General features: G+C 38.8%; 1 protein-coding gene across 9 annotated transcripts in view; it reads left to right on the plus strand.

Moving 5' to 3' along the window:
- LOC127676075 (zinc finger protein basonuclin-2-like) overlaps positions 1-16,451 on the plus strand; it is a 577,904-nt gene that overhangs the window by 542,954 nt on the left and 18,499 nt on the right. For 8 of the 9 annotated variants that reach the window (XR_007975680.1, XR_007975679.1, XM_052172020.1 and 5 more), the window contains one exon: positions 2,413-2,613. The exons of the other annotated variant lie outside the window; for it this stretch is intronic. Coding sequence is in view for 6 of the 8 variants with exons in the window: in XM_052172020.1 (XP_052027980.1) it covers positions 2,413-2,613 (201 nt within the window). In the remaining 2 variants the exon portion in view is untranslated. The remainder of the gene's footprint in view (positions 1-2,412; positions 2,614-16,451) is intronic. 9 annotated transcript variants of the gene reach the window in all.

A 16,451-nucleotide genomic window follows, 5' to 3' on the forward strand; every position in this document is an offset into this window, starting at 1 on the left:
CACATTTCTCAGTTTTGCCCTAATGAGTTGCAACACTGATAATGTGGCTGATGATCTTTCATTGATTTCACTATCACTTGCTTGTCTGGTAATTGATCCATTGCTGAGCCTCTAGTTAATTATATCGGCTTTGACATGGCCCGATCCCTGGGGAATTTCAAGTCTTGTAGAATAACAGTTTTAATAAAAGAGTCTATTACTGCAGGTGCTTGGTGCTGCATGAAAATTGATTTTTGTCTTGTGGTGTGGTGTGGTATGGTATGGTGTGTGTGTGTGTGTGTGTGTGTGTTCGTTCGTTCATGCCCGCATGTGTGGGGGTTAGGGGAAATACCTGGGAAAGAAGAGGATCTCAGAACTGAGAAAAAGGGGTGGGGCTGGAAAAATAGGAAGAGGGAGTGAGGGAGAGTGGGGAAGGAGGGGGAAGGACTAGGAGAGAGGGAGAGGAAGCAGAAGAGGCCAGAGAGAACATGCAGGCAGAGGATACAACAGTGCTTGAGGGGAGCGAGGAGGAAGCTTGCTGTTGACAGTGTCCTTAAGCCTCCCGCAAATAACAGCCATTAGTGGGAAGGTCAGGAGCTGAGCAGGCAGCTTGACTGAGGCACTGAGTGCCACTTCAGAAATCAAGAGGCTAGCAAATTTTAGAGGGAGTTAAGTGGGTAATAGTAAAGGTACAGTCACCGTTGACAATTGACTCATAGGGGCTTTTCCTGCCCTCCCCCTCGAAAGAATATTTTTATTGACCACAGGTAGACTTAATATATTTTAAGGCAACAATTCTTTGGTTCTTGTTTGTCTCCTTTCAGATATTGAATTTACTTCTTTTGAGACTTTTTTGTGCTTAATGGTGGTGAATTGGGGGGAAGTTTAACAGAAAAGCTTTCAGGAGATGTCAGTTCTAGAAGGGAAGGCACATTTGTGTCAACATAGTGTACGGTTGCTCAGCTTTTCTCATTGTCCACTAATGACACAGGCTGCCATCGAAACGCTTTTCTGTTTCTTCTGTTGTTTCTGAGAGGAAGGTTTATTGTTATTCTTTCGTTAAGAAGGAGCGAACAGAGTGCTACATTTGTCCTCAGTATTTGTAAGTGGCTGAAGATTAATGTTCCTTACATTTTAAGTTTAGGAAGGATGGCTTTTTCCTGCTGACTACTTTTATGAGACGGCATGAATTTAGCTTTCCATTTTGAAGCTACAGTGTTTATGTACAGTGGATTTTGTTCAGTTCTGCTTTTTCCATAAATAAGGGAGATAAATACTATCTAACAAATGGTTGTTTTGTTTTAAAACTGGTTTAATTAAAAATATGACCTGCTATCAGGGTTATATTTCATCAGGCAGGGAAACATTATAGAATTTTCCATAGAGGTCCTAAATGAAAAATGGCATTTTTATATGCATTACTTTTTGCCTGAAATAGGACAGGTTTCTTTTTTTCTTCATCTTTTGCCCTTTTTTTTATGATTTAAAAGGTTGATGTAGATGTCTTACCTGAGAACTTTAACAAAGGATTTTATTCTGCATGTGAGCTTTAAGAAAAGGTATTCATTTTTCTTCTCTTCCTTCAGTGTCTCTTTACTTAACCTTCCATTTGGTAATTAATGGCCTGAGGTGCTGGGTATTAAGTGATATATATTTATTTTTGCATATGTTTAGTGTACATCTTCCATGTTTAACTGGTAGCTTTGCTTGTTCACCCTTTATAATATACGTTCAAATCTCTGTATATTATTTTCCCTATGAGTTTATATGTGGTTATAAATAGCCCCAGCATTACGGTGTGACTTGTGGCAGCTAATATTTAAAAAGCCACTAAGCAAACTTTATGTTCTCCTCCAGAAGAATCTTTACTTGCTTCCAGTTTAATTAAAAATATTTAAGTGTCATAGTTTTGCAAGTGTTAAAGAAAGGACTGGTGCTGGATATAACATGTTACAGCAGAAAACATTGTTGGCGAAAATTCCCAGGGTGGAGCCCTGGCTTTCCCTGGCCTTGTGGGTGGTGATCGTGGCAGTCCGTGGAGTATGCACCAGTGTGTGTGTCTATCTGTGTATCTGGAGGGGGGTTAGTACAGTGTCATTTGGTGCCTGACAGTGGAACAGTGCAGTTGACTCTTAGCTCTGCTGTCCAATGACATGCAGTGGCTGAGGGTTTGAAGCTGATGGTTGGGTCTCCAGTGCTGCCTGCGCACCTGACAGGCAGCTGTGAAACTGAGCAGAGGCAAGCTAGGGGAGTCACAATCTATGCATAAATGATAGGGATATCTGTGCAGAAGGTGCGAAGGAAGCTCTGACCCCCCCTCCCCCAGATCTCCCCCTTCCCGAATGAAATGCACAGTTCAGCCAGCTTCTTACCTACACTGTACTCCTGCTACTGGCTGCCAAGAAGCTCAAAAAATCCACCTTCACTTTTCAGTCAGAAGAGGCAGAAGTGGATGTGAGAGAAAGAGACACACAGAGAGACAGAGAGCCAAAGAGGGCAAGAGACTTGACTTTAAGAGACTCCTGTACTGACAACTCCATGCAGTTCGGAACCAGAACGACTGCGGCTGGACCAGGGTTCATGGGGACATGGCAAAATGCTGATACTAACCTCTTATTCAGAATGTCCCAACAGGTAAGTTACTTTTTCTTTCATTTTTTTTTAAAGAAACCTCGAGTTGTTATGTGCCCTTTTCTTCCTGCTACTTTTCTTTCTAAATGTTTTTGAAATTAAAAAAAAAAAAAAATATATATATATATATATATATATATATATATATATTGTCATTTCTGTGTTACTGGAATGTGCAGTGTTACTTCATGGCTTCCCCAAGGGCTCTTTAAGGAAAAGGGGAGAAAGGACATCGAAGTTAGAGAAAGCAAAGGCATTTGTTGCAAAGTTTCACCTTGTGCAGCCTGAGCCCTGCCTTAATTTATTTCTTTGTTTCCCGCGAAAAAGAGAAAAGGCCACTCAACAAATGTATCTTTCTGACTGTGAAAGACTTGGTCAAAGTGTCTGCTGTCTCGAAGTAGGTCTTGCAACTGAACAGTCATAAAGCGCAGCGGGTTTGACTTCTGGTGTCTGGAGCAGCTGGACTCAGACCCGAGCGAGGCTGTGCAGGCTTCCCTGCCGGCCGGGTCAAGCCGAAGGGCGGCAGGCTGCACTCAGGCTTGCTCTCGGCCTCCGTTCCGGCCGCCCAGCAAGGTGCACTCACACTGGGCGCGGCCCCTGCGTTCTCCCAGAGCCTCTTCTCGCTCAGCCACCCCCGGCAGCTCGGCTGCTGCCCTGCAGGGAGAGCTGCCTGGAGAGCGCCAGGGCAGCAGCAGAGGGATCTTTAATCACCCGCAGCGCTCGGTGATTTGCGCCCTGCGTGCCCGGCTCCTCTTGCACAATTGCAGGCTCTCAGGCTCCGCGGGGGAGCGAGGGTTAAATGGAGGCAAAGGGGAAACAACCCAGAAACTTTCCTCTTTTCAGAAGCCTACCCCAAACCCATACAAAGCAAGAGTTAGTTTATCCTCCATGCCCCACTTTAAAATTTAGATATCACCAATCCGGGTTTTCCTTGAGTTGTGTGTATGTACATGCATGCTGTGAAAGGTTAGATTGCTTTAGGCTTTTCCCTCTAGTGAAAAAAGAGTTAATAAAACAGATAGAGATAATGATCAATTGATAAATGGCTATTGAACCACATAGATGTGTTAGATTGCTGCTTTGGCAAGAGCCCATTTCCAAGTAGATTTGCATCTAAGGAGACTTTAAGTGATGCAAAACATTTAGGACTAAAAGAAATAAAAGCAAATTACATAAAAATAGGTCAGAATTAGGAAAATAATTTAAATTCCTCATAGAGAAACTTGTATGATCAGCTCACCATGGTGTTTTCTGTGTGTTTGCTTGTGTACCTGTATGAATGTATGTGGACTGTGAGCCTTGGTGCCTGTGAGAATAGACACAGGGAAGGCCTTTATGCTTGATGAACAGATTATGACACAGAACACTATGACAAAGGATGAAAATCACAAACTTAAAAAGTATTGTAAATCAACCATTTAGCTGTAGTTTGTTATTATTTTGTTTTTTTGTGTTGTTGTTGTTGTTTTGGTGTTGTTAGTGATGCTTAGCTTCCCATTTACTTTCATAGTTACTAAATGTTTACCCTTTGTGCATTTTGGAAGTCATCTAAGAAGAGTATATGTTTACATGTGTAGATGTGCTTTTCTTTCTCTTTCAAGATGCCATTTCAGAGTGTGTAGTCTTAAATTCAAAATCTGCCTAAATATAAGCCTGTGCTGTGCATGCCTAATGTTTTTGTTTTCCTTATGGGTAGTGGGTCAGCAGTGCTGGTTCAGTGTGAGTGGGACAGAGTGTGTGGGGGATGGGGTGGGGGGAGGGAATGATTCCTGAAATGCTCTCTTAAAAGTCAACAGTTTTGAAGAATAATAGTTTCACTATCCACATTAAGCCACCTTTTGCTAAAGATAAAAAGGTTTTTTTTTCTAATTTAATCAAATATGTACAATTCTATATATATAATTGTTTAGGATAAAAGAGGCTTTTCTGCTTGATTATTTTAATCTCTGAGTAAAAATTTAGCTCATAGAGTGAATGAAATCTTTTAAGCACAGTTTTTCACAGTTTTCTATAGTAGAATAAAAATTAATATTTCCTTGACTATCTTGGTAAGCATTGGACAAAACCGACAACTAGAGCCAGTAAAAGATGTTTAAAGACTGAGCTATAGAGAACTCACCACATATGATGTTAGCTACAGAAAAATGTATGCTTGGGAATCTGATGAACGCTGAAGTTGAATAATCTAGGTCTGTGTCTTCTAAACGTAAGCTAGGCAGAGGCATGGGACAATCTGTATCTTGCATTTCCCCTGAACAAAGTTAGATTTCCTCAACTGTAAATCTTTCCTTTATCTAACATTAGCAAATGATTTGACTCAGACTCAGTGGAGTTAAGTCTGTTCCCCTTAAAGCTTTAAATGGGACTTCCTGACTTCATCGCCCTACCTTACACTATTTTCCCTAAAATCAAAGATTATTCCTCTAAAAATCAATATGATTTGTTGTTGTTCTTGTTGTTTAGAAAAATAATATTTTCTTGTAGCAAGATACTTGAGAGGTGTAGCTGTTGACTTTTGTAACTGAGAGTTCTGGATTCAGTTATGAATTGATAATGTCCAAAACCATTTTCTCCTTTTCCTTATCTCTTAAAACCTCAAAGGTTATTTTTCTCAGGATACTCTCGTAAGGTGTTGTTAAAAAGACAGATGGGGGTGGGAGAAGAAAGGAGGTTGCGTGTGGGAGAAGAAAGGAGGTTGCGTTTGGAAGGTTGTTTTGTTTTTTTTAATCATACTTTGAAAGCTGTTTTTTCTACATAATTTGTACATTTGTGTATTTGAGAAAGTAGCAAATAAAATCCTTATAGCTTCCTCTAAGAGCAGGTATAGTTCGATCTAATTGAAATCTTTTTAAGAAATGACACTGTGCAGATAATGGTGATAGTGTACTTTTCCCATATTACCAGAGGTGTTTATACCTTTTATTATTGCTCAGGTATACTTAACCTGTTTCAAATAAAATGCAGATCCCTTAATAAGGTCTCTTTTCAGAGTAGAGTAAGATACCAAGTTAGAATTATAAATGACGCCTTGCATCATTATGGAGTAATTTAGGATTCACCCAATGATGTAACAAAACTAACAACATAATTTCATTGTGAGACTGTGTCTTATTAAAGAACAACTGTCTGACATTCTTTTACAGTTGCTTTATTTAACTTCATGCAAATATTATTAGTAGTGACATTTTTCTGTTGTGTATTAGATTCTCTCATTAGCATGATGTGTTAGTTATCACCAGAGAAATCATTTCCTAGATAGGTGAGGGACAAAATCGAGAAAGCTAAAAATTATATCAGTGATTTATTTACATTACTACCAGACCATCTGCTCACCAGAGATATGACAGAGTAAACTTTTTGACTAGTATAAAACCTAGCACTTCTGAGAAATGATTAAAAGATATATAAGAAATATATAATAATATTTTTGGAAATCATTTACAAGAGTGCTCAATACAAATTTTTCTTCCAGTAGTCTTTTAGTATTTTCAATTCATGAGGACAAACACAGTTCCAGTCATAGGATTTGTAGTCAAAATGGAAATGATGTGTGTTTTATTTTCTGGTTTCTAATCCTCCAAAAAAATTTGAACATCTCTAACAATTTTAAAGATTCATATATAGTATTTCTTGTTTGTCGCGTATCTAAAATATGTGCTGTGGGTGGCTTGGTTGTTCTTTGAAGTTCATGCAATATATTTTTATTCTAAAGCTTCTCCTCAACACTGGACACATCCCTTTGACATAGGATGAATAGTCTTATTTAATCAGAGCTACGAATAAGGCAGTTGATAGTTAATGGCCTTTGAAAATGACTTCCATTGTGAGGCAGCATCCATTTCTAGGTTTCCCTCTCTATTTTTTCTCTCTTCCTTTTTAGTATTTCCTTCTTATAGTTGGTGTATTTGGGTAATCACAGCTTACTTAAAAAGGATTAACTTGACAAAACTTACCTTTATGTTAAAATAGGTGTTTATATTTGGTGGCAAATAGTTTTAGCTTGTTGAATTAGCATGCTGCCACCTCTCAGTTCCTCTAACTTGAGAGATGATGTGCTTTATTTTGAACTGTTAATGATAGGTACATATTGAAATTAAAATGTAAGCCTTGACATTCACTTTAATACTGTAGCACACAAGTAGGAATATTTGGATAATTGTCATAGCAGTATTGGATTAGAAATCGTGGTAAAGAGGTGAGTCCCTGTGTGTCAGCCTTTACTTCCAACTTGGTGTGAACATGCAGGCCTCACTAACAGCTCTGCATACTGTATAATGAAATGGGAATGGCGTAGGCCTTGTATGCATGATATTCCACGTGTGAGTTATTGTAATGAAACATGCACAAACTGATCCTCAGATGTGTATACACGCGAATAAACTCATTCACCAATTTAAAGCTTATTTCCAGCATGTAGCACTTCAAATGAATTTAAGCATAGTTGGGGATCATTTTGAAATTACTTCTTTCAATATCTCTGTTATCTGTAACCAAGTAGCTTTATGGAAATTGATTAATGTAACAGGACAGACATAGGCTTCCACCACAACATAGCGTCCTACGCCTATGTCAGGGATAAGCGCCATGACGATTCTTCCCTTACTAATTAGATGCTGAGCAAGACATCTCTGGGAAGTTGGGACAAACATGAATGGGTCACAGCCAAGGCAGGATTGCAAGGATTCCAGTGATAGTGAAAGCATTCAAGTTTGCCAGGTCGCTGTGACACAGGAGCTGATTCCAAAGGAACAGCCCGTAACAGATAGTGAGATGGCGTCACATAGTTCAGTGTAAAATAAAACCCTAGGGTTTCTTCTTTTCCAACTTACACATTGCACACACTTATTTAAAGGGAGACACAGTGGACATGGCTCTGGTCAGTCTTCAGTTGGCATGTAGGTAATGCCTGTCAATAGCTAACTTGGTAATGTGGACGAGAATATATATAAAGTATAAGGAGAGGAAATTGGAACTTGCCTTTGCCTTTACCCTGTATTCATAAGTGAACTATGGTGGATAAATTGTTTTAGGTGTGAACTCCTTTCCCCCAGAGTATATAGAGAGAACTCTGTGCAGTAAGGAAAACTGAATTGGTGAATCATGGGAATACCTTTTTCAGTGAAACCCATTTTCTCTAGAACTCACTGTTCTTTGTTATTGAAGGAACATTGGATATAACTGTCCCAGGAGTTCTTTCCTTTGGAAGGTTTGGCATCTAATGTGATGTGTGTGGAAGCATGGGCTTTGTTCCATGTGCAGACATGCTCATGCCTTTCATGACACATGTTTGCTGGTGACTAACCACGGTTCTCCAGGCTTTGGCCAGAAGAGTGTTTGGGGTCGTAGGAAATGACTGATGTCACACACATCTGCCAGAGCTGATGCCATTCTTATTTGCAGAAGAGCAGCTGGTGTCCACATTTTGCGTGGTTCCCCTCATCCACTGAAATACCTGGGATTAGAGGCAAGAGGAGTCAAATACCCTTTGGAGGAACTTTGACTTCTAATAAGCTTAAGAGAAGTAAAGGAAGAGGGGCAGAGCAGGAACAGCAGCCTTTAGGTTCTGTTGTATAAACAAAACAAAAAGCAGGAGTATCTTAGAAGACAAACTGATAAAGAATACAGAGGGAAACAGGATGGAAAAAATTATCCTGGGAAAAAGAAAGAGTATGTGCTATGACATCACTAAGATGGTGTGGGAGCTGTGACTGCGGCCCACAGTTCCCCCTGAGCCTTTCCTGTACCATGTCTCCCTCCCTGGGCTTAAAAGGAAGTTTAGAGAATAGGAAAAAAAAGTATTGATTGTTTTTTCATTTGTACCTTCCCTGTCGGAAACCTCACACATTTCATAGTGTTCGCTCGCTCCACCTTCCAGTGTAACACTTATGACTGGACTTGGCATGGGTGAGGGCAGAGTACTGGGTCCTCTCGATGGGACACAGCGCACAGCGTTTTGTGCCATGGTGTGTGGGGATGAGAGAGCGTTGTCTCCTTCTGCAGTCAGAGCCCTCCTTAATGGGAGTACTACAGGGAAACAATGCCTCACTCAAACCAGGGAGTTCAGGAATCAAATTCTCCGCTTATTAATCATCATTCTAATTAAGGAAAAGAATTGATCCTTTAACAACAATATAATATCCTTTTGTTTTCCTTTAATTAAGTCCATCAGTTTTTCATTTCTCTCTATAAAGGAAGAATAATGTTAAATTGTAGGAAGTTACTTATTGAAACCACTGATGCGATTCCCTCGAGCACCGCTGACATCTTATTTATCCATCCTTAGGAACTGTAATGCTACTTTGCTGCTACCTTTAGTGTTTGGGTCAGAGAGGGGTGTTGAGTTATGACTCCTGTGCCTGTTTGGCTGATAGACATTTACCTAATAGCCTTAGTACAAGGTTAGTTTGTTCTTATTCCCCGATTCCTCTTTCTTAAACTTCATTTCTTTCTTCTACCTTCGCTTCTCTCATTAAACAATTGCTTCCTTAGTTTTACTATCTCTCTTTTGCCTAATGCAAAGGAATTAAAATGTGCTTCAAAGTAACAACTATTGAATCAGGTATCCTTTTGCCAATCTGTCATTTTGATAAGTTCAGGAATGTGGTGCTATCCTCACATACAAACATGTTGGTTACGGGACTATCCTTGTTTTACTGCAGGTGAGTGTTTTAAATCAGGGTTGGCCGTGCACCTAGGGCTTGTCACTCAGAGGTGCTAATGATAGATGTTCAGTTTGACCCTTAACCTGTTTGAGAAAGATGGAGGCAAAGAAAATTTGCTTTCTTTTCTCTAGAAGCTAGTCTTAGTTTATCATTTTATATACTTGGACTTAACACCACACAAGAATATCTTCTTAGAAGTAGGAAAAGCTATAAAGAACAGGGTGACTATCAGGAGATGTGACTGAGGTCAACTGCAGCTAAAAGCTCAGACTTTGAAAGGAACAATCGAAATGATAGCAGGGCCAGAATAAACACACTATTAAGAAACATATTTAAAACATATGTCCTACATGTGGGGATTCATCATTGTTTTTGTATGTAATACATTTAACTCATTGTCTTAAAAAGGCATGGAGATTGTTAAAAACATCAAGAACAAAAACATTTTTGTAAATTGGAAAGATAAAACTTCTGGTATTTACCTGTGTACTTGTATGTGACTGCTGTGGATTTTTTCAACTTTATTAAGGTGGCTATTGGTTCTCCAGACAATTCTTTAGGATTTACACTTGATGATCATTGCGTCTGAACTGGGGGTTTGAAAAGAAAAACTTCAGGATAATGAGTATTTTACCTGACAAAAATAATTACTTTCAGCTGGCTTAACATAATAACAAAACTAATATTAAAATGAGAATCTCCATTAGCAGAGTTTTAATAATTTTTCTTCTCTCCTTCCATTACAGTTAAAAGCAAGGAAGATATCACTGAGGTATGCCATTAGGATGGCTGTGTGGGACACCCGAGTAGGCCTGAGCACAGAAAACTGCCCACTGATGTGCCCTCTGCCAGTTCCAGAGGGCAGTGGATCAGGGTTGCTGCTTTGTAAGATGCTACGATATTGCGTTATGATTATATTCATGAGAGTTTCCCTTCAGTGATGACCCCTGGAAGCATGATGATTTTTGACTTCCTGTCGAACCTAATGCAGACTCAGCTAGGTTACTAGGACAATATGCAATACTGTTTTTTCTTTGTCATTTTTTAATATATAAAGATAGAGTTTCAGATAGAACTGAAACTGAAGTCCTTCTCTGGACGACTTTAGGGACAAAGTCTTATTGCTTTTCTATAGAAAATGTCACAAATCTAGTATTGCCATGCAGTTGTACACTTATACTACATGATATGTAGACAAAGAGGCAGTGTAGGACTGTTAGATTGTCTGGTTGAAGGCGTTTACATTATTTATTTTGGGAATGTTGAGGATTTGTTAATAGCTGCCTCAAATGCAAGGAGTATATGAGTTTACGTACAGAAGGAGCACCACAGCCAAGCGTCCCCACTAGAGATAGGATGGTGCTTTAGATTATGTAACTTTGTGTTCCTAAGCATGCCCCTCCCTCCTGTGCTGTGGGTGAACATAGAGCCTAGTGCCTCAGAGATAGGAGCCTAGCTTTTTTAATGAAGCCAGCTGTCATTGATTGAGAACTGGTGTGGTTGTTTCTTGTTTTATGAATGGCCATTTTCACCAACCACAGAACTGCCGTTTTCTAGAAGCAACTGTCATGTTTTTAAGCTTTAAATTCCAAGTAAAAATTAAACTAAGAAAGAGACACCACATTGAGATGTGAGCTCACACCTGTGATGTCGTGCTTTTTCCCTTAACAGCTATCTTGCCTTGTTCTCCTGAAGACCTTTGGCAAGTAATCATGGGAGGGAGTGTATCTTAAAATATGTTGCCAATGCTGTTATGTGCTAAGCAGTATATGATGGAGAAGAGTTTTCTCATTTCTGCTTTATTTGTGATCTTTATTGTACGTTATGTAAAAGGGAGGGTAGGGAGTGTCAGCCGTCCAGCATCTGGGAGGGCTCGTTCAGGAGCAGCCTGGAAACCAGAGCCTGGCTTCCTACAGGTACGATGTGTGATGGGAATGAAGGCCTCGTGCTTTTAATGAACCCAGCCTGCCTGTCAGCTTGGTTTTTCCATGTACCATTGTTGTTCAAATAAGAAAAAGAAAGTGCTCACAGCCTGTGGTGAGATTACAGTAATAGAAATGAAGTGTTAATCTGTTGATAGGAAGCACATCCCATATCCTGCATCCTGGCCACATTCCCGCAGGTATAATATATTCCAGGTTCTCTCATGACCAGGGAAGCCTGGATGTTCATTATATTAAAAACACTCCTTTGTTGAAAGCAAGAAGTTGGCTGCTCTGACTTTGGGTAAATAGCTATATAATTTCTTAATAAAGCAACGGCTCCTGGCCTCTGAAGATTCTGATAACCTGCTGCTCCTATGCCTGCCTGCTCTGCATGTCTGCAGAGTGCCCCTATTACCCTAACTGGAGCCTGCCCTGGGACACCCTTTTGTAGGAATTAGTGACAAGGCGGGAAAGGGGGAGTTAAAGGACAACAGTATTTTTCTCTGTTTCGTTAAACATTAATTAAACATTCATTAGTCTGTGTTTATTTTTCATCTTTTAAAACAGTACATTATAAAAATCCATCAAGCTTGGGGCATTGTATGTGTAGTTATGATATATTATGACGTCAGCCTGAAGGGTTATTAGGGGTACCTAAAGGCTTTGAGCATCAAGGGGGATTTTCTTTTGTCTTTTCTTTATAAAGCTATTTTGGAATAATAGAGGAAGAAAATGTTTTTCTAGAACTATTATTTTAATTTTCTACTGTTAATCACTAATTATTAAAGAAATATACTTATAAAAATGAAAGCATAGACTTACAAAATGAGATAGGGTCAGTCCTACACTCTAGCAAGGTGTTTTAAAGAAGAAAATGGTGAACCCTGGTTCAAGGCTCTTTATATTAGAGCAACAATTTAAGAGACATCTTCAGAAATGATGTAGAAAGAAGTGTAAAAGGGGAGGGAAGAGACAAATTAATAAGTGAGTTCCAGGTGTCTGTTTCTAATTGCTTAAATTTCAAACATAATAGAAATTAGGACGAATGTTTCCCATAAGGAATGTATCATTGTCATTTGGGTATCAACTAAAGCCACATTCAGGGTGCCCAGACTTAGCATACTTCCTGTTTTCCTATTCACCTAGGAGTTAAGGAATTCAGTATGATCATTAGGATTTTGTCAACTGTTTCAAGCTATAGGAGTTATTCACAGTCAAGAAAATTTTGGGGATTAAAGTCTGATTGTGAAGTATATTTAGTGTATATCCAAGGATTTCTTTCTTTAAGGACAATTGAAAGAAAGACCTTTCTCATAGAAAAGGAACATCTCATTTAAATACTCTTTCAAGTGTGTGGCATGATTATAAGCCCGTATGCTATAGGTGATCTAAGTATGGATACTTTGATACTGTGATACATGACCAGTTGTAGCATACTCAAGAAAGTCTGTTTGGAGATTTAAGATTTTCTTGGCTACAGTAATTAATTAGAGATAACCTGCTTTTAATATGGTTGGATAAAACGATAAGTAGGGCATTTACATTTGTTTGTGAAATTCACTGATAGGTTTAAATGTTGAGATGTTATGGTTGATTGCAAGTTATGAACTGTAAGTAAATATTTGCACTTGCTTTCAGTTGAATAAAAATAGCCAAAGGTTAGAAATGCATGGCGACTTTGTCATGATTTAAAGCAATCTGCTTTAAGTAATAGCCATTTTAAAATATGGCATGACTTTTTGAACCCTCAGCAATGACTAGATAAGTGTGTTGTCAGATGTTGCCAATAAAGTGGGACCAGGTAAAGATTGGTGTTTGTCATGGTTTCTGTGCATCTTAAATGTTGATTTTTTTAACTGTATCTTAAAGTTATATACTATTTTCAATTAGGGTCCATTTTTCACTTAGGTGTATATGATACCTCTAGCAAGGAAGGATAGAAGTGAAGGATCAGGATGCTTGTAGAGCTGAGTAGTAGTTTGTCTGAGCATCCTTCCTAGGCTTCAAGGAAGAACGGGGTTCATCGGAAACCCATGTAAAGTCTGATGCATCACTATGTAAGTGTAGGTTATATATTTAAAATTTACTACTTAGATTATTGTTTTATGAAATTGAGTTTTCTTTGCCTCAGAGTTACTTATAACTGGAACAGCTATATTTGGAAGTTAAGTTTGCATCTATTGTCATTCATTATATAAACTCATGAACTATATTTAAATATACGTTTTAAGAACTATTTTTAGAACACTTACTTCTTCTTTTTCCCTTTGTTTTCCTTTTTTTTTTTTTTTTGGCAACAATTTCTACAAGCTTTTCTAGAATAGTTATGAAAGTTTAAAGGTCAATAGTTACCTAAAATGCCCATGTGGAGGTGATGAATATTAAGTTAGTAGAATGGTCTGGGGAAGTCTGTGGGGTCTGTGGTAGACCAGAAAGCTCATCCCTTTAACCACTGAGGTGGCAGCTCTGGGGTCCAGAGAATTGTTGCCAGGTGAGAATGAAGGCCTCCTGGTTGCCAGATCACCTCCTTTCTTTCTTTAATAAGAAGCCAGAAACACAGTTTTTATGTGAAATCTCGTGAACTTGAAATCTTGGCAATATATTCAAATATTTAAAAAACTGTGTGGTCCAAACAAAACTCATCTGCAGGCTATATTCAGCCACTGGCTGCCAGATAGAAACCTCTGGTTTACTTAGTGAAACAGTATTCGGCAAAACCAGAACGGGGAAGTGGGAAGGGGTGGGTGGGAGGACAGGGGAAGAGAAGGGGGCTTACGGGACTTTTGGGGAGTAGGGGGCTAGAAAAGGGGAAATCATTTGAAATGTAAATAAATTATATCAAATAAAAAATCAAAAAAAAAGAAACCTCTGGTTTAGATAATATTTTAATGGATGAAGATAATAATTTCATTGCATGTGATCATTCATTGTGGGAATTCCCCACTGGCATGAATTGAGTTCAATTTCCCCCCTGCAATTACAATGAATAAGTTTAGTAAATATATTTCTGCTTTTAGTTAATTTTGATGTATAGCCTTTTCCTTATGATCCTATTCAAAGAAAAAAATCAAATTTATGGACAGAATAAAATAATAATAATTATTTAAATACAAGTAGGGATGTAAGAATTTTAGAGTTAGAAGTAGGGATATGAAGGGCTAGAAGAGGGGAAATCATTTGAAATGTAAATAAATTATATCGAATAATAAAAAAAAAAGAATTTTAGAATTAGAGAGAAATAGAAAATTCCTAATTCTGAAAAGAATACTGTGATTTGTGTCAGTAATTGATACAAACAAAAAGCTGAATTCAAGTGTAAAGAGCTTTTCACCTCACCTTCAGCAGTGAAATCTAGGCCCTGAATCTTTGTGGGATTGCTATAATTTACCAGTCCCATTGATTATGATGTCATGAAGAGGAGATGGACCACAAGGGGAAAACTTCCCCCTACTAATTCGTGCAAGGCCAATAGTGTATCCCTGCTTCAAGAAAACATCATTTATATTGTATAAGCTGAGGCTTTCAATGTCAGTCTATATTTTTTGAAGGGGCTCTTTGAAAGAAATAAGCTACTCATAATTGAAATTCTCCAGGCAAATCAGATATCAACATTTCCAACAGAACAGGTAATTAATTGGTTTGGATTTGAAATTGAAGGTCATCCTGTTATTGATTTTCGTGGGAACAAGAAACAAGAGCGTCTTGTTAAAATGATCTGCAAATGGGACCAAGGTGTGCCTAGGGTTCTGCCCTGGGTCTTGTTGATCTCTGTATCTTGTCAGAGTCAGAAACCTTCCAGAAGGGAACCTTCTCTGTAGGAAACACAACAAGCTCCTAAGTTGCTTCCAAAACTGCAGAAAAAAGCCATGGATTGGAGCAGAGAGCAGATATGAATGCTTCCAGTCTTCTAGTCAGCCACGTGTCTCAAATCAGGAGTAGATACATCTTGTAATGAAGCTTCTGTTAGTGTGTGGGAAAGTGGGATGCTATGCTCAACAAATTCCTATCAACACAGCTGTGACTAGACATTCTGAAACCTTTTAACCAGGAATTAGAGCAAATATCTGTAATACAGGGGAGGGAAGAACTTTAATATTAGATTATTAAAGGGGCTGAAGAGATGGCTCAGAGGTTAAGGGCACTGGCTGCTCTCCCGAAGGTCATAAGTTCAATTCCCAGCAACCACATGGTGGCTCACAACCATCTGTAATTGGATCTAATGCCCTCTTCTGGGGTGTACTGATATATACATAAAATAAATAAATAAATCTTCGAATATTAAAGGGAACAACTGGAAGAGAAAGTGACACACCCCTTTCAGTATTTCTGGATTTTCTGAAATAACATGTGTTGAATATTTGATAGTTTTGCCGTTACCTAAAGTGTGTTTAAAGCCATCCTTTCTCTCTCTGATGTGTTTGTTTGTTTGTTTGTTTTTGAGAAAGGTATAGTGTCATATTTAGCTATGTTAACTAGGCAGGGGTATGTTGCAGCTTTCTCTTACAGTTCAAAGTAGAATCCTCCAGAAAGTGCATACAATCACAGGGCAGTTTCTGTTCTCCATGCCCTGGAGCTTAATGCTCCTACTTCCAAGTTGACATGTTTCTCTGTAGGCATGACAGTGGCACCAACCTTCTACATTAAGACTTAACATTCCACAGAACCATTTCGTGTTTATTATGAGCTTCAAAGCCGGCACATCCCTAAGAGAATATCAAGTTTAAGCATGTCACTTTCCCACAGTCACAGTTAACTTCTTTTTTTTCATCAAGACGTGTCTTTTCATGGCTGGTTATCACCAGGTGACACTTGAAACTTCTCAGTTCAGTACAGAATCCTCTCTCCTAACCCATTGCTGACGCCCTCTTGAATTCTGTAGACAGATCCTTTTGGTATTGGTTGGCTACTACCCATGCATGAAAAATGGTTTAAAGTTCTAAGACAGTATGAACAGCTTTTTCTTTACCTCTTGATCCTGGAACTCATGTCTTTGAAATTCATTCTCCACCCCACTCCTCAATCTCTCCTACCTCACCCCTGTTGGGATTTCACAGACTGTAGCTGAGTTGGAGAAGAACATGTTAAGTTGTTAAGGTTGGGTTGATGTTTCCCACTATAAGAGGCTAATGATAAGAGGAAGCCCATGGACTGCTCAACCTGATCGCATGGTGTGCCCCTGTCTTCCCAGGGAAAAGCAGAGTCACTGTGGAGCCTCCTGGGTTTCCCTTCCTACCTCAGCTAATAGACTGTTCCT

The sequence above is a fragment of the Apodemus sylvaticus genome, chromosome 1 (assembly GCF_947179515.1).
Source record: "Apodemus sylvaticus chromosome 1, mApoSyl1.1, whole genome shotgun sequence".
Taxonomy (NCBI): Eukaryota; Metazoa; Chordata; class Mammalia; order Rodentia; family Muridae; genus Apodemus; species Apodemus sylvaticus.